This window comes from Enoplosus armatus, chromosome 3 (assembly GCF_043641665.1).
Source record: "Enoplosus armatus isolate fEnoArm2 chromosome 3, fEnoArm2.hap1, whole genome shotgun sequence".
Lineage (NCBI taxonomy): Eukaryota > Metazoa > Chordata > Actinopteri > Centrarchiformes > Enoplosidae > Enoplosus > Enoplosus armatus.
Genome location: NC_092182.1, coordinates 20448246 through 20467632, shown reverse-complemented (window position 1 = coordinate 20467632; position 19387 = coordinate 20448246). Strand labels below are relative to the sequence as shown.

Genomic DNA, 19387 nt, shown 5'->3' with positions numbered 1-19387 from the left:
TAGTACAAATTATAGTCATATATAAAGCCCATTTTTAAGAATAGAAAACCATTGTCCAATCATTATTCCTATGAATTACTGATTTTTCACAGTTACCAACATAATCCACTGCTACAGCCAAACACATATGATTAACGTAGCCAAACTTAATATACTGAGTCCACAATACAGAAGATGCATCTTCTATATATAAGCATACATGAATGTACTGTTGTGTGCACTGTATCGTATGTGTGTATTTGTACAGGGTTTTTATTACATACCTTGACGGGTTTCTTGCGCGATGACTCAGCCTCGTTGTTCTCGGCCTCCTCGTGCTCCTTGCTGCCTTGGGGCAGGTTGGAGTAGTTGGCCAGGCTGCTGAGAAGAGACGACACCATGGGGCTGGTGTCCATCTCCTCCTGCAGACATACAAACACAGACAGGACGGCTGGAGTCAGTGTTGTCATCAGGGTTTTGAAGGAAAGTAAAGGAGAAGAGGTGAAATACCTCAAAGGCTCAAAGGCCCTTTTGCCAATTCTAACCCAAGTGAAAAAAAGGGCTTACACAATATATTGTACATTTTCTGATTTTGTAGTTTATTCTAGAAATCCACTGAGAGCTCCATGTAAACACAGTTGTGCAGAGCTGTGGCAATTTGCCCGGTGGAAGTTCTTTCCTGTAGCAACGTGAGATTTGCTTGCATTGACCTGAAGTTCCCGCATGCCCTTCACACAGTAATTACCCTCATTAGTCGATGTCAGAGCCCCTATTCAATCACTGAATTGTGAGAATGAGTGTATCCTGCTTCTTACGATCACGCCTGATTATGTGTGTTAACAAATCAATGTGTGTGTGTGTGTGAGCAGAATACTATACCTCAAACAAGGCCATGTTCTTTCCGTCATACTGCTGGCTCTTCTCTGCGGCAGCATCACTGCTGTTGATGAAGGGGCTGCTCTCCTTGGGGTTATTGTCACCTGGAAGAAACAGACACATACACTTTTAGACTGGACTGAAATAAAGCAGACCACTAAGACCCCAGCAGAGAGCATAATGCACAAGCCGGATGAGCTTCTTCGTGTCAAAATAACCCTTTTACCTGCTAATAACAACTTTCAAGAACAGATCTGCTTTTATTTATTTTAATTTATTGTTCAAGTGAAGAAAGACACAAAAACATAAAGCTCAAACTAGAGGACTTCTGCCAGGAGAGGAGGGGAGGCTTGTCGTCTCCATAAAGCGCCCACAGTCAGAAATGCAGAGAAACAGAACCATAACTAATGGACTGTGCACTCACAATATGTGCGGTGCTATATATTCCATATGGCCACGGCAGGAACACCAACATCTCAATCAGTTTTTTTGCTTCACTGACAAACGAGTTCAAGTTTGAACGCTAACACAGAGAACAAATAAGAAATGTTCAAACAGTCGTCAGCTTTTCACCCTCGAAACACAGAACGGTAGAAACTGTGTGATGTTATTTAGGTGACAGCTTGCTGTAGGCATCATGACTCCATCGAGAAGCATCTGTCTACAAGTTCACAGTCTAAAGGCAAAAGGCAAACCTCCACAACAAAACAAATCTACAGAGCAAACAATACTGGAAGGGATTTATTGGAATGGACCCTCTACAAGATCATCAACTAGCTCATTGATTTCCAATTGAGGTTTGAAAATGAAGTACAAACGACATCAGACGCTGGTCGACCCGTTTCTGCAGTGTGACTGTTCTACTAATACCACGTGCAGCAAAATAATAAAACAACACTTTCCTAAAGAGGAAAGAAACAAAACTGAATCACAGGGACAAGAGCGAGGGAGGAGAGAATGAGCCGACCTTGTTCCATGTTAACATGCTGATAATGCAAACTCAACACTTTTTTATAATAACAGCCCTCCAGCAAACAAACGTGTTTATTGTGAGGTAGCCACTGGAAGTCTTGAGTAATGGTCACAAGTAGTTCAAGCTTCATTCATAGCATTAATAGAGGTTTTGGACAGTTTTAACAGGTTTTGTTTAGCTTAGAACTGCAGGTGCTAGTTGCTATACATCTATCTAAGGTAGGAAATGTCTTTGCCTGTGCTGCTGTTTGAATCACGACGGCTTAATTGTGCTGCTACATCAGATACCTGCGGTGGCTCTGTGGGGACATAGAGGGTCCCGCTGTCACTGGTTTACACCCTCAGGAATGTAAATGTCACGGGTGACATAGAAGCTACAAAAGCTGCACTTTGTCTGTTCGCCTTCATGTTCGTAGTAAAGCAGGTTGAAGAGAGGCTCTGCAATCGTGTTCTTTATAGTAATTGTGGTTGAATTTGCAGGCAAAGTAATAACAAGTTCAAGTTTTGTCCACACTTCGACAAATCGGCAGCAGCTAACCATTATTTTCATTATCGATCAATCTGTTTTGTGTCAGTCTTATTTTTCGATGAATCCATTAATCGTTCAGTCTATAAAATATCAGAAAAAAGTGACAAATCCCATTAAAAATTCATAATCAAATATTGAGTTTTGTCCGACCAACAGCTCAAAACCCAGAGATATTTAGCTTACAATAATACGAAACAGAGAAAAAACAACAAATCCTTACATATGAAAACAATAAAAAAAATATTTGGGATTTTTTGACACCCGATTCATTGATTATCAAAATTGGTGGATTAATTGACCAACTGTTTTTAGCATTAACTGTAAGTGCTGCTTGTTTATTAAGAGAGAGAATAAGAGATTGTAAACACGAGTATATACCAGAAGTAATCATGCAATCATCCTCACAATGAATGCATAACACTCTCTTTTTGTTCACATAGTGTTAAAGAAGTGCTATGGCAGTTAGCTGGTTACATTTTATACAGAACTATACTGTAAATCAATCCCTACACTGTGATCAACAGCATGACGGAGAGAGAAAGATGATTCACTGTCATCGACACGCTAATAAACAACCCCTCACACTCTTAAACATATCTGGAATAAAAACACAGCACAACATTGAAAACTGTGACAAAATGAAAACATATTTGCATCCTCCGGACCAACCGTCTGGTACCACGGCCTCATGTGGATCCAGTGAAAATCCGGTTTGTTATTTTACACCTCACTGTTTTTTGAGCCTTAAGCTTTGAGTACTTGAACTGCTCCCTGACCAGATGTTTGCTCTTGTCCAGGAAAATAATTAAATTCAGAGCCACTTTATTCACCAAGTACAGTGAAGGTCTCGGTGGCGACACAGTAAGCTGTCTTATTTGCGCCTTCCCCTTCGAGCGTCTCTTGAGGGAGACAGCAGATTGCTCTCCCTCTGGCTCTCGGTCCTGTCTTGGACTGAGCACCGCGAGACCGAGTTATTTATAGCCAGGATGCTGCAGCCATGTGCCATGACGTCGGGGCACCGGTAACAGCCGGCACTCTGTTCTACAGAGACAGAGCAATAGGGCCACTCAGACGGGGACGCTGAGAAAAGGGGCCGCGCATGAAGATTCGGGACACGAAAAGAGCACACAAAGAAAGAAAGAGGGAAGCAGAGGAGATGTTAATACAAAGAGATGGAGAGCAAGAGAATGAGGGTGCAGATGAGAAGATGGAGAGAGACACAGATAGATGGGTCGAGAGTGAATAGTGACAGGGAGAGAGAGAGAGAGAGAGAGAGAGAGAGAGAGAGAGAGAGAGAGAGATGGGCTCAGACAGACAAAGACGAGGCAGCCAGACCTGAGATGGGAACCCGTGGAGGGAGAGAGGGAGAGGGAAGAGAGACACACACTTATGTCTCCGGCTGTAAAATGTAAAAGCTTCTGCTGCACTTCAAGTGCAGCTCACTTTGACCTGCAGGTTAAAACATACACCGCGGTTAAAAGGGAGGCTGGAGCGCCCTGCAGGGGGTTCTCAGAACACGTGGATTATTTAGTTGTTTGTCTTAAACTATTTTTACCTCTTCAGACCATGTGAGGATGATCTGCCTCTGTGATACAAGAGGGCTTCATGCATCTGTGGGAACAAATAATATCAGGCTTGTTGTAGATAGATAGATACAAAACTTTTTTTTTGGGGGGGGGGTTTCCTCATTTGTCAAAGGACAGAGGGAGTCGTATGCTGATTACCTGGTCTGAGGAAGTTTAAAATTCTACTTTTATATTTGATATTTCTCTGCATGTATAGTAGTTCAGTCAGATACACGTGCATCAAGGATACAGATACATTTGCGGTGGTGGAGGGAGCTGTGACTGCAAAATATGTTGACATGAGCATAATCAGTAAAATGTGACGTGCTGTACACCTCCACGAATATGATTGGACGTTACCAGTCAGCTGATTGCCACACAGCTGTTGAATGTGTAAGTGATGGTGATGCAAAATGAATGAGATTAGCCTGTGGAGTGTTTATCATGTAAGGAATAGTGAATGAGTGTTTCAAGCATCAAAGTACATACACACACCAACATACTCTCTTTTACACACAGAGAACGTCTTAAAGGATCAAAGGGATAAGTGATCTTAGTGAGAACACACACACACACACACACACACACACACACACACACACACACACACACACACACACTTGTATATCTGAAGGGCTAATGCCCCAAAGACAACTTCTCTATCCTATCACTTATCTCTCCACGGCCCATTTCTCCTCATCGTCTAATAATTAAAACTCCATCATCAAAGGAATGATGTATACCCCCTTTTTGGAAAAATGACAGAGCCTAAAAGAGTTTTGCTCTGACCGCATCCCCCAAGCAGCTTATCCTCCTTCAATCTGATGGGATCCGTCCAACAATGGCTCTCACTATCAAAGCCTCTCCCTATCTATGGTCAAAATCCACAGCTTTACTGCTCACTGAGCATTCGATCGTCTTCCAAATCCTCTACAAAACAAAAACACTGAATCCACACTCTTGTTTCCTTGTCCTCGACATTCTGCAGTGGCAGTTTGTTGTGGAAACACTGAAACTTGATGCGTTGAGGTTTGTAACCTAGTTGGTGTCGTGCCAAGTAAGAAAATGAAAGGATGTGTTTTAGTGTATTAATTCATTTATTGTGCTCACTGTATCTTTAATGTCCAATAATGAACTGCAAAGGTGCCTTGTTCGTAGCATGGGAGAAAAAACAATGCATGCAGGCTAATATTCATTGATTTTCAATATTGTCAATGAGCAACTGTACAAGCTTTGACCCCCATGTACGCCGACTTCCACAACATGCAGCCAGCAGCCTTCTGATGTTGAGAGTAGAGCTGAAATTATCAATCTTAATCCAACAATTTTAATAATCAAGTGATCATTTTTCAATTGTGAGGGTTTGCTGCTTTTCTCTGTTTGGATAAAACCAAGATGTCCTTAAGATTTTACCTTCACTCTGGGAAATATTGATGACCATTTTCTTTTACTATTTTCTGACATTTTATTGACTAAATGTTTAATTGATTAATCGAAAGAAATTGCCAATACTAGGGCTGCAACTAATGGTTATTGTCATTATTGATTAATCAAATTTCTTCTTGATTAATGAAGAAAAAAGAAAAATGCCTGTCATAAGCCCAAGGAGCCAACTTTAGTCTGAAACCAAATTATATTTAGTTTAATATCACATAAGACAAAGTGAGAAGCTGGAACTACACAAACACAAAAGACTATGAATCAATGATCAAAACAGTTGCAGAATTTTCCGTCAATCAACTTATCAATGAATAGTTCTAATCAATAGATTAATCAATACTAAAACAGAGGTTGTGATGTTGCCAATTCTACTATACAGAAATATTGACTTAATTTTGCTTTAGGTAACTCTTCTCTTCTCTTATCTTCAGAAAGACTTCAGAGAGAGGATTAGATACCAAATTTTAAAATATATATATTTATAAACATGGAGTTGCTATTGTTTACCTTCTGATGTAGTTTAGTGAGTTGTTTTGTGGGACTTTAATGCTTGACGTTATTGCTCTACATCCTCAGCTCTTCTGCGCACAACGTGTTCTGTAGTCTTCTGCTTTCTATCGTCTGAGCTGCTGCAGGAGTCGGGACACTTCCAGTGTTTGAGAGTAAATATAACTTTTACTGCAAATGAGTGGCGGCCTGGTTCCACAGCTCTCACTCGGACAATTCACAGTTTTCCAACAGATCTTTGAACAGAGCCACAGAGGAGTACTTGGTGAGAAGTATTTGACTTTGTTTTATTGATCCTCCCTGTACGGTGGTGAGGTGGCGACAGTCACAGTTATTGCTCTCTCTCTCTCTCTCTCTCTCTTTACACTTACAGTCTGTTGTGCTCTCTCTCTCTCGCTCTCTGTGTCACGCTGCCATAAGCACTAGATGTTGATTCTTGAGGAGCTGACTCAACAGAGGCTCAGGGACCACTTGTTGATTTGGTGTGTGTGTGTGTGTGTGTGTGTTTATGGACCTGTGAGTGTGTATATGTGTGATCGTGCATGTGTCTGGCTCGGACCCCACAAATGGTGTACAGCAGCAGACGAACGGCTGCGGCCAATTAATCTTAGTCTTAGCAGAGACGGCTGGATATCAGCCATTGCATGTGAAAATAGGGACACATGAAATACGATAAGTACTCCGATGCTGCTGAAAAAAAGAGGCTGTTTATACACGTCCAAAATGTATTCACAGCTACTTCATGTATGAAAGTATAGACTCTCCGTTTGGCTGTTAGTCAGACACACAGTGGAGTAAACAGTGAGTACATGTGCTCGCAGACACATTTCATTTGTATCCAGAGAGAAATGCTTCATCTGGTGGAAGAGTGAGGAATTTAAATGGAATTAGTGGGACGGAAACAAACAATTAAAAAAAGACAGAGTTGGATTTTCTGGCTGCGTTCCCCCGCCATTGTTCCTTGTTGCATCGCCAAATCCAAGCAGGTCATGAGTTCACTCCCTGATTCTCTCGTCTCCTCCGAACGTCACCACAATAACACATTAATTCACATCTGGCAATCAATGGCATAGGTCTCTCTCTCTCTCTCTCGGCTTGCTGACATAGGAGGAGAAGGGGGGTACTGGGTGGAGTCAGGTGAAGGATTAAGGTCACTTTAATCTAAATTCCAGTCAAATCAGGATTGACAGTGATTTAACATCTACCCAAATATCTCAATGTGCAATTTTGGAGAAAAAAAAAAAAAAAGAGTCTGCGTAAAATTGACCTACATGTAAGAGCTTTCAGTTTTAAGGCGGTTTAATATTATACAGATCACAGAGGGGCACAGGAGGCTGGGTTAAACTTGTCAGATTAAAATTCTATGCAAAACTATTCATATCAATACGGTTGAAATCAATGTCGCCATATTAATAATTATATTTTTCTGGTACTGATACACCACAATATTTGCCTGGGACCAGACCTTTGAATCCACCCACTCCACCGAGTCGACTGATTCTGGTCTGGCATCCTGACATGAAACACAGCGGTTTCTCGGTTGAAAAATGATCGATCCAATGAGCACAGCGGGCAAGCTGTTGTCAAGCTTTGTCAAGTTTGAGTAATAACATAGCATTGCGTCATGCAAACAACTAACTACCGCTAGCAGCCTGGCTACTGTCTAAAGCAAGAAACAACCGTAAGAATCCCAGTTTGAACAAGAAACCCGGATCTCAGTAGAGTTTCCACAGTTACTCTGGTTGTTCCACCGTCCGCCATTTTCACTACATGGGGGAAACAAAAGCGCTATCCTCTCTCTGTTGGTTGCACAATAGTTTGCACTTCCTTTGTGCCGTAAATCAAGCCCTCATTTTCCTGGGAGATCGTACCCGGTGGCAGACAGAACGGCGAGGCTCATAGGGAACCAATCTAAACGCAGATGGTGTCATTAATCTATATTACATTGTACTATCACCATTGACTTCATACTGATAAGTTAAAGCAAAACACTCCGTTGCAACTTTAAATAAACGTAAAAGCTAATTTCATTAGTTTTTTATTATAATTTTCTCTGCATCATTAATCTGGATTTCAGAAATGTGTGAAATGATGACAAGATATGATCATGTCATCACGATTCAAAGATGATAGATGATAAAATTAAATTATTGCCCAGCCCTCGACCTATAAATTGGCTTAACCTTTCAAATTGATTGAAACCAAATATACCGCCTCCATCAGTACAAAGTCAGACTTTTTGATTTGTTTAAATTCCCAACAAACCTATGTCTGCAAATACCATGTTCGCCAGGTTATGACATCATGTTCTCTATCAGCTGTAGACCTCTATTTATGACGAGCCATGAAGGCAGGAAGAAGTGAGAAAGTACCAGTTTTTTTTTCTTTTTTTAAATACTGTATTTACAAGTGATTTACAAAAAGCACAAACATAATGTACAGAGCAAAAAATAGCAACAGCATATGGTTACATGCCCACATCTGCCCCCACACACCGTCATAAATAGATATTCTCTCACTCTCTTCCTTCCTATCAGGGCTGCAGCAACACATCAGAGACACAACAGCCTTGTATAACGGGATCTCACGCTCTGTGTTTTCTCCCACTCTCCCCTTTCTAACTCTCTTTATTCTTCTTCTCTGCTGCTGCTCATGTGTTTTTATGGTTACATGTATGGAGGGAACATACCTACGTAAAAACGCCCTTTTTGTCCTCAGTAGTGCTGCAGGACAGAACCTGTGTGCTGATCAGTATTCAGGCTGGTGCTTCAGCTCAGAATGAATTTTAATGCAGCCTTGCCTCACAGGGTACGACTTTGACACAGTCCCTTCTCTTCAGCCTCTGAACATCTCCAGCAGAGATCCACGCTGCTGATTGGCTCCTGAGCTGACGGCAGCTGATTGGCTCAGAGCAGAGGGAGGCAGGAGGATGCCTGTGCATGTACATGAGAGTGTGTAGCAGCTCTTAGCATGTTGACCAGGGCCCCCGCACATGTCACCGTCTGATGATGAATGGGTAGGTTTGGTTCAATTTCCCCTCCCCGCCGCTGCCTCGCCTCTGGCTGTGCATGTCAGGATTAATTTTTGTTTAATGGCAGGCCCCTCCAACGCCTTCCCAGCAGCACCCTCGCTATCTGACATCCGGCATAGAAAGTGATTGTACGCAGGAGGAGACTGACAGACAAATAAAACTAAGCCACCCCGCCCCCCCTCTTTATTTGTTAATCTCTGTGACTACCGGCCGACCGGAGGAATATCTTGACAGACGAACACACGCAGATGTTGCAGGGAGGTGACAACTACAGCCAGACTCAACAATGAAACAATGCAGAGAAAAAGGCAGATTGAGAATATTATTCACCGTATATCATGATGAGTCCATACTTTACTACACTATTCAATTTATTCCTCTGCTTCTGTTTTCACATTACTGTCGAATAATCTCCAGCACTAATATTTGATAGATGAGAATCTTCTTCCATTTGACACGAAAACACAGATTACGAAACGCATCAGTACCCTTGCTAAAAAATGTCTTGAATTTCTAGACATCAGATAAGAGGAAATAGAGAGCTGGCAGGCACACAGACAGTCGCTGCCACACTGTAAAAAAAAAATCACTTTAGATAATAGATTTGTGGCCTTAAACACTGCCCTTAAGATAAACTCTCTATATTCTTTCTCAGCATTGTTCTTTTACTGTCGTCTGCCCAAATCCAGAGAGAGAAGTTCCGAGTTGATCAAAATGTTAATATGTTCATCTGAGTAGCCTTCAGTACTGAATTAAATTAAAATCGTTTTTTTATTTACAGATAATTTTCCTAAAAAGACACTAGAACTGATCATCACTCAAAGATAATGCACTAAAGGACAGAGGTCTTTGTAGTAAATGTGCACATTTAACATTATTTATTAAGTTTAAAGGCTCATTGTTGACTTAAACTTTTTACCTTTTTATTTACTAAACCTTTTCTGGGGCTGCAACTAAAGATTATTTTCATTATCGATTAATCTGCCAATTGCTCTCTCAATTAATTGATTAGTTGTCTTATCTATAAATGTCAACGTCACAACGTTTTCCAGAGCCCACAGTGACGTCTTCAAATGTGTTGTTTTTTTGTCTGAACAACAGTCCAAAACCCTGAAAGATATTCAGTTCACAATGATATAAAACAGAGAAAAGCAGCACATCCTCACATCGGAGAAGACTGAAATAATTACATTGCTTATCAAAAAATGAATAGATTCATTTTCTATATATCTTTTACAGCAATTTACAGAGCTTCTGAAACCTAAACCCTGTTGTATTCAGGGAAAATAACTATCACACACACACACATACAGACATAAGCACTCACCCCACAAAAGCTCACATTACTCCATTTCACAGCCAAATTTACTTACACGCTGGTACAGAAGTGTTTAAACTTTTAAACCAAAACCCTTCAACTCTCCGCAGTCAAACCTTGGCTTGTTCGCCTGTCCAGAAGCCTTACAGCGTGTTCACTTGAAAGGAAAAGTGTCAGGCAGGCAGCGGGCCGCCTGGTATGAGGTGCAGCGAATGACTAGCCACATACAGCCAGCAACACTGAGCCCCTGGTTATCAGACTCCCTCAGGTGGTGGGCTGGCTATGGGAGAACACCCTGTGTCGTGTCAGTCAGCTGCATGCCTCCTGCATGCATGGAGACTGCCCGTGGGAGTAACGTTACCTAGCTGCCTACTGCTGCTGTAATTGGTGAGCCACGGAGCCTAACAGGGCCGGAGGGATGAAGGGAAGAGATGAAAAAAAGAAGAAAAAAAGAATCGCGTGGGTGGAGGTGAGGGAGTGAGAGCGGCAGGGAGGGAAAAGGATTGAGTGGGAAGAGAGGTGAGGTTGGGTAGGATTATACACTGGTGAGGTAATTGGTTGAGAAGCAAAGGTGTCCCACACCTGCTATCTTTTACTTTTTTAGGAACAGCGTAGCCAGAAGAAAAGACACAGGGGCAAGAAGCAGGTGGGAGCAGGCAGAGAGAGAGAGAGGTGACGGGATGGGAGGAAGATAGCAACTGGGAGATTGACATATTTTCATGAGGTCATGGATTAAAAATTCACCCCAACTTATCACATGCCAGGAAACCAATTTAGCTCGGAAACATAATTTCCTTCTCCCTGCTCTGGTGCCAGGTCCGGACGTGGAGCCAAGCGCTATCACACTTTTATTACATTTGGCACATTTTTGGACAAGGGGCGCCTATAAGAGGGTTCAGTAGCCTGTGACAGGACGAGAGAGAGAGGGATGGAAGACGGGGGGGTTGGTCGGCCAATCGCCTGCAGCAAAGTCTTATGGATGGCAGGAATGCTTTATGCGATCGCTATGTCTGATCGAAGGTGACAGGGCTATCATCTTGCCAGGTCTGCAGCTTTCTGGCTCTCTGATGGAATGCTGAAGGTGTGAATCGAGGTGCAAATTAACACCTGAGAGTCTTCTCTGTTGACCAACCCCTCCCCCCATGTTCTCTATCCTTCCCCATCTCGACTTCCAAGTCAGAGAGAAGGCAATCTAGCCAAAGCCCAGAGGACAACAGGGGGAGGGCATGTCCTCCTCTCCTCTCTCAGCACCATATCTCATTTATTTCATTCTCTGGTCTTCTCCTCTAAGGTGTGATACCACATCCCTGTGGTCTCTTCTCTCCCCACACCTCTCTCCACTTTCTCCTCCCCACTTCTACCCTTTTTTGGCCCTTATTCTCACCCCTCAAGTCTTCTCTCCTCCAGACAAAGTCAACAGGAACCTAACAGTGAATCAGCGTTGAACTGAGAGATGGAATAAAACGAACCCACAAGTAAAATTATGAGAAGTAAAGTGATAAAATCAAAGGAATAGGGTGGCAGATAAATTGATTAAAATGTCAAAATGTCAAAATCTCAGAGAACTGAAAATTAGTTGGGAGTTTTTAATCATTTAATTGAAAACATAACAAGAAAAAATACTTGTCTAATACTAAAGCTACAACAATTTAGATTAATCGATAGGCGATCAACAGAAAAGTAATTGGCAACTACTACCATTTTTGATATATAATAGATATATAATAAAATCTTTAAATCATATTTCAAGCAAAAAGGCCCAGAATTCCTGAGTTCAGCATCTGAATTGTGAGGATTTGCTGCTCGTCTTTGTCTTATGTGACAGTACATTGAATATAATTAGGTTTTGGACTGTTGCCTGGACAAAACAAGCAACACAATGACGTCACCCTGAAAATAATTGGCAGATTAATCAATAATGTAAATAATCGTTAGTTGCAGCCCTACTTTTATCATCAGTTGTTGGCAAGGTTTCCATGCTCTGTCCATATATGTCACATTTCAGTAACTCAGTAGAGTTCAAGGATTTCCCTTTTATACAGTATTTATTTGGTTGTATATTTTTTTAAGTTTTGTAAATTTGATGTCTCTTATTTACTAACTTTGTTCGATCTGCGCTGTCTTAATTTATGCAGAACATAACCATCGAGCTGGCTGGTTCATTTAATGCAAACCCACCAAACAGCATGAGACTTTTTATGTGTATACTGGACCCGCTTCTGGTTCACAGGTTGATTTGCCTACTGGGAAAACGTCCACAACCCCAGATGGTTTGTCTGCCTCTACTGGCCTGGTCAAGCTCTGCCTTTCCAACTGCACGAAAAATGAAAGCAATGCAGCACTCAGGCACACAGTTATCATACCGTAGCCATCTCTCACAAAAGTTTTCTTATGACCGACGACAGCTGCTGTTTGGAGCCAAAACATCCTTAAACATCGCTATGATACACCACAATTAGTGCTTCAGTTCTGACTTGTCTGCCAAGTGCGCAGCATCGTGCCACTTCATGCGAAGAGACAGAAAGAGAGACTTATTATGTAACACGGCCAAAAATAACTTCAATGAAACATTTCACCATCCTCTATGAAAGTCAAGGCAAGCTGGCATGGTGGGGCGAAAGGCTGAGGGGGGTAAATCTACATCAAACTCATTTGCAAGGAACTAACGGCATAAATTCAGCTGATTTGCAAGGCAACAACATCAGCGATCAGAGAGGGTCATAAAACTCAACCAGCTCAATCACAGGCCTGTTCAGGCGTATAATGAACAACAGTTTCAACTTGCACTGATCCAGGACCATCGTATTATGTATCCTGGGTGACTTACAGATGTTCTTAGTTACTTTACATCTACCCAACATCACTTTCTCTCCCTGCTTATCATCTATCAACTTTCTATTTTCTTCCCATAATGAATTTCATGAATGTCTAAGTGGCTGAATTGTCCAGCTTACATATGTTAGTGATATATAGTATGGTGGTCCTGGATCAGGGCTAAGTTTCATATAACAAACTCTCTCTTAGCCAAACAAGTTGACTTTTCTCATTCAAATTAAACACTATCACACCCTCATATATCTGTCATTTCAGTTCAACTGTTTTGTGTTGCCTTCTAAAATAAGTGAAGCAGTATTCGTTTCCTTTTTTCGGCCACTGGGGGGCAGCAAAACAAGCTGTTGACGAGGCTAACGTGTTAGCAAACATTTGCTTATCTAAACATTCAGCAAACAGAGCAACACGGGGCCATGTTGTTTAAGGTAACAGTGAGACATTGAAATACAATCCAGGAGTAATGTGAGCTTGGATGTATTTGATTTGAAACCAGGCATGAAGTGGCGTTGTGTTGCAGCAGAAGTTCAAATCTTTTGCTGTTACGACCCTTTATGGTTTTATGAGAGGCCCCTGCGTTGAACCCCCACTATGTCAACAGACTGGCTTCATTCAAGTGAATGAGAGGGCTCCGTTTTTTCACTTTAGCTCTGATTTTGCTCTCCACCAACTCCTGAGGGACATATCTGGCTCTTTAGCTGCTAACTGCTCCACTATGTTCAGCAGTTAAGTTAGCTAACTTTGTCTGCCTGCTGTTTGATGCTGAGCAGGTGGTGCATTGTGGGTCTATCAGAACTTTTTTGCTGAAAACAGCTGCCTGCTACTGCTTTAAACAAAGCTGATGAAATCTAAGTTATGGGCGGTAAAACAATAAGCTGAAAGACGCTAAAACACACCATAGAGCTGAGAGGAACTGCAGAGCCGAGACATTCAAATTACACATAATCATTTGACTCATTGTTAATATAAAAATATTGATTAGTGCAGCTTTATGTTCAACTGCGTGTGAGACTAGTAGTTCTGCATCAGCAGCAAAGACTTGACATTTTAAAGGAAATAAAAGGAGAGTGAAAGCGAAGGAGCAGGAGGGAGCGAGGGATCGCCCATAATGAGGAGAGTTTATAGCCTATCAACTTCAACAGGAAAAGTAATGGAGTCGAGAAAGACAGACTGCAGACTGAAGCACTGCAGCAGGCGGACAGAGAGGCAGACACAAGCAGACGGACAGACGGACGGAGCCACACACAAAACGTTTAGAGCCTTGTTCTTCAATCTGGCCTGGCCAGATAAGACCACAGCATTCAGGGATTTATCAGGTGCCTCAGTACAGGTGCATTACCTGGACGGCTGAGCGCAGTCCCAGTCTTTTACTGATAGTGTATAGCATATGTGCCTCAGTATGTGTATGTGTGTGAATCTCAGTTTCTAACACTCGTGTGCTCATTTTCCTGTTTATTTGTGTGTTTGTTTGTGTGTGTGTGTGACCGCTCTGCCCAGAGACCCACCGCAAGGCCGAGGCTCATCTTGTCGAAGCCCGGCAGATCTTAACGGATATTTCTGGTCTCTGGCAGATAAATAAATAATGGAACACTGGTTTGGATTTAGACAGAGATGAAAGCTTTAAGAGCTGAGCTTTTTACAGCTGTGCCCTGGGAGAGAGACACAGAGCGAAAGAAAGAGAAAGTGGCGCCACGCAAACATACACACACTCAACCATGTCCCATCACTCCTGAAATAGGGCCACCTCTTTAAAGTGCACTAGCAGCACACCTTGAATTACTGTACAGTATAATGTCAGTGCTAAACATGGCATAATACTTTGTATGTGTGCTAGTCATCTGCATTTTATGAAATATTAATGCAGCTCAAAAACATTTTTTAAACTTTGGATTCCCACAAAAAAAAAAAAAACCTTTTTGGATGCACTCTGGAGAAAACGTACAGAGGAAAGAGATGGGCACACGAAACAGGAAGCTAAAGCCAGTGAGCTCGGGGAGTTTATCTCTACTCCACTGTCTCTTTTGGTCTAGACAGAACTATTCTTTAAACAAAAATAAGGGGGAGAGGAAGTTGTAAGAGAGGGCCTCTAGGCAGAGGAGGGAAGTGAACAGGCTGTTTGAAAAATTATCCGCTCTCTCTCCATCGTTTCCTCTTATTCACCTCCTTTTCTCTCTCTGTTACCCTCTGTAGACTGTTGCCTTGCTGGTAGGAAGCACTGTTCACTTAAATAGAGAGTGTTCTGTGTGTGTGTGTGTGTGTGTGTGTGTGTGTGTCAGACTGCGTCCTGGTGGGCCCACAGACTCAAAGACTGTGGCTTTTGTCTGCCTTTGATTACTCTATGAATTATGCATCCTGCACCTCTCTGTTTGTGTGTCCATGTGTGTCTTTGTGTGTGTGTGTCTTGGTGTGTGTGTGTGTGTGTGTGTGTGTGTGTGTGTGTGTGTGTGTGTGGAACCGAGCCAGAGACTGCAGTGTTTAGTGACAGTGACTGATCCTGCTTCGCCCTTCTCAGACGCTCTCCCTCACACGGCCACACACATAAAATCATGTACACTCACACACACACATATATATACGCACACGCACACGGAAACTTAGTTACAGTGACTGATATCTGTCCTTGTCTGCTCTTTACTCTCCCATCTCTCATCGGCCCTCTGAGATCTGAGCCTCAACTTCTGAACACCGTGAAGGTCAAAAACTGTGTGTGACATTAACAAAGTGGTGTTGGTTTAATTAAGAGCAGGGCGTGGCGTGACTCTGTGGTCTCTCACAGGGACATTTGAGAATTGTTGGCACAATTGAATTGTTTAAATTACTAATTTTCAAATAATAGTAAAAGTTCCCGTAATACAAGTGCTTATTTTGTCCCAAACCCAAAGATGTTCCATTTACAAAGATATAAACAAGAAATAAAACACAAAAGTATGTTTTTGTCAATGACTAATGGATTAAATTACTTCGGCGCTAGCTTTGACATAAGATGGTATGAGTCCAGAGGGGATATTGATATACAGACAGTTCAGTCAACAGATCCTGTGGTCGGAAATAATCTGAGCGAGCTGCCAGCCTGTCAGACAGAAATGGAGCAGCAAATTGAGCTGCTTAATAAAAACACTGTAAACCAAAACACAGCACACAAATGCTACATATTTGGTACCACTTTGTATCATGGAGCTATTTCAACAAAATGGATCCATGACACAGAGAGATGTTACATACTGTTGGAGATGATTAAGACATTTTCCTGTGTTGTGGTTTAAAATATTTTTGTCATCAGGCCTCATTTTGTCTCCAGTTAATTTCTGTCTGACGAGCTGCCGGATTGCTGGGATATGTTATATAATATGTTCATTTGTCTACACAGCATACTGTGGCAGAAATCTGCGCTATAAGTGAGCCAGTGTAACTCTTGCTGGACGATGGCCGCTGTGTTAACAAGAGGCACATAAATGCTAAAATGTAGCAGTAGCACAGGTAGAAACTGACTCAGTAATGTCAGTTAGACATCAGCATGTATCTACAGTTTGCATACCTTAGCTAACATTAGCCGCTGTACGCTACTGGTCATACCAGACCACGTAAGGCTGGAGCAGTAAAACCCCTCAGTGTACTGAATTGATAGTAGTAGTCTTGCTTTAATACAACGTCTACGTGCAAAACCATCAACCTCCTTCAGGCTCTATCGGCACTGTATGACTTTCCATTTATTAAACCCTCTGTGTGTCACACACTGAAGAGCAAAATCCTACACAATTGCTCATAGCAGCTGTTCCATGGGGAAAGCACAAACAACAGGCAAATGCAGAGAGACTTTCTTTCATTCGTGGACCACATGAGAGTTGGAATTACGACCGAACATGTGTAAACTTCAACACTGCGGCACAACACTCTTCCGGTCATAACTAAGTGACCTTCTGCTGTCACAGTTACATCACCACGTCCATCCATCTTGCCCGACTCGTATCTCCTCTCTCAGGCCCAGCGAGTCCTCCACTGCTGAACAGGACATTAGGGAGACTCTGGAACAACCCCGCATTCATGGCCGAGGAAATCCCTCAAGACGGCTTGTGCTGTGCATATAGACAAATGGGGAAGGCTGGGTGTTTTGAAATATGCAGTGGTTTACAATGTGGCTGTGTGGGTGCAGCACCGTCATGCATCTTACTGTCAAGACAGCAGGTGATGCATCCAGCTAGCTGTCTTTTTTTTTCTCCCTCTTTTTTCCTCATCTGACTCTCTGCTGTAGTATATCTGTGCCCACGGCAGGATATTCAGTGGAAAAGAAATGCACAAAAAAAGGGGAAAGGAAGGAAAAGGGAGAGAAAGGTTAGAAGGGGTGACTGCAGCCTTGTTACAGTTGTGGAAGAAAAATGATTGCAGTAGAGGGAGAGATGGAGAGTAGGATACGAGCTCAGGGGGTGAGCCGGAACAGAGATAGAAATTGAGGAAGAGATCAACAAAGGGAATCCATTCAGTCCAGACATTGAGTTTCACACTGACGTTGTGCTGCTATCGGGATCCATCCATCTCAGACACAATGCGCCAGTCTCCTCAGCCCACACCACATTTACACTGAATAAAAGATACAGCCTTTAAGATATAGAGCAGCTCAGCAGGGGACAGCACACACAATGTTGGGCCTCTTACTCTGTTATAGGTTTGAAAATCCTCCTAGCACCTGTCCCCAGTCTCCCCATCTCCCATGGTTCACATTTTCCAGTCTCAACAGGAGGCAGAACAAGTTAAGATAAGCAGCTTCTTTTTTGCACAATTTCTGCTCCCATTGCAAAATAAACCAGGATTTATTTCTAACAATTAAAACATTTGCAGTAGACATTTTTAGGGGGATTAGAATTGGTCTTTTAGCTCAATTTACCATATGACAGGGCCAACAAAACAAATAAACCAATAAGAAACAACATTTTTCAGTATTTACAAACACACTGGCTGAAATAAATGAAGCACGAGCAGGGCCACATATGTCGCTGTCACGATCAGTGAGGCAGAAGAGATTCAGTGAGCTTGGTGAACACAACTTTGCTGCTGTTAAAAAACGCTGCCTCTCTTCAGAGCCAACGCACAGTCACAGAAAACATACATTTGGTTGAAGCTGAGGGACAAGGCCAGTTGAATCCAGTGAGTGTAAAATGTTTTTGACTTAAAAACTCTATTTGTCCTTTAATTGAACCTTTCAAGCATGCAGAGGCACACAATATGTATCTACCTGTGTCTTTTGTCTCTTTTAAAAATGGTCACAATTGAACAAATACTGAAGGTTTTATAAAACAATTAATACTGTATCTTAACTTAAAGGTTAGAAAACGGCACAGCTTGGCTCAGTTCACCTGCCAGCTAAATATTTATGTGATGTGTGTATGTGTGTATCTGTGCTGTGGATTATGGAGTCTATCTTCTCTTGTTACTCATCAGATCAACCTTTGGACTCTTCTTTGGCTGCTTTTGTAGATCCTCCAGGGGAACAGCCCCTGTAAATCTCCAGGTGCAATGATACAGTATTTACTCTGAAATGTTAGAAACAACTTATGTTCAAACATCAACTACACAGTCAAGCATTTAAGTTCATTCTTCACCTTGAAAACAGTCATCTTAACTATCAAGGTCCAGGTACTATTTCTTTTCCAGAGCTTTCAACCGCATTTTAAAGTCAGAAGATGGAATTTGTTCAGTTTGCTGAAAGCTTCAGAAGAGGCAACTTGACCTTGAGTTAATTTATTTTATGATAAAGGGTAAGCTGGCCAGCTGCCTAAAGCGGCTATAAATCGATATTTTTAGAATAACAATGTATTAAATAATACTGTGAAAACAATCTGACAATCTGATAGGGTCGCTCGTAGGGATGAGTCTGAAGGATGAAGAATCATCTGTAGCTCCCTTTGGCTTTATGGAGCTTTATAGAGTTTCAACTCATTGTTTAGCTTTCTGGCCTGCAACTTTACTGTTTTGGTTCAGTCTCACAGCTCTCATAGCATAGCAGACAGACAGTTAGCAGCTAGCTGGAGCATAACATAGTGGAGCATTTAGCAGCTAAACAGGCAAATATTTCCCTCAGGAGATGGTAGAGACCAAAAACAGAGCTAAAAGAAGGAAAAGTAACAAAAAACAGCATCATATGCATCTACTCCCAGTTAAATACAAGAATCATTTAACAAATCATCTGCAATTGTTAAAGATGTGGTACATTCTCCATGTGTTTAACTTAAAATACTGATGGACGCTGTCCTCCACTACTGCTGATGTCTCCTACTGCAGAACGAGAGCCAAGGTCTCCACACACACAACCAGTTCAAAACTGAAAAGACAACAGAATGCCACTGTAC

General features: G+C 42.0%; 1 protein-coding gene across 2 annotated transcripts in view; it reads right to left on the bottom strand.

Annotated features, from left to right (window-relative positions):
* Positions 1-19387, bottom strand: part of slc12a5a (solute carrier family 12 member 5a) — a 138527-nt gene that overhangs the window by 41370 nt on the left and 77770 nt on the right. The window contains exons 2-3 of one of the 2 annotated variants that reach the window (XM_070903470.1): positions 859-959; positions 264-401 (exon numbers count right to left, since the gene is read on the bottom strand). In XM_070903470.1, coding sequence (XP_070759571.1) covers positions 264-401; positions 859-959 — 239 coding nt within the window. Of the gene's footprint in view, positions 1-263; positions 402-858; positions 982-19387 lie in introns of both variants that reach the window. The other variant, XM_070903471.1, reaches the window with a different exon arrangement.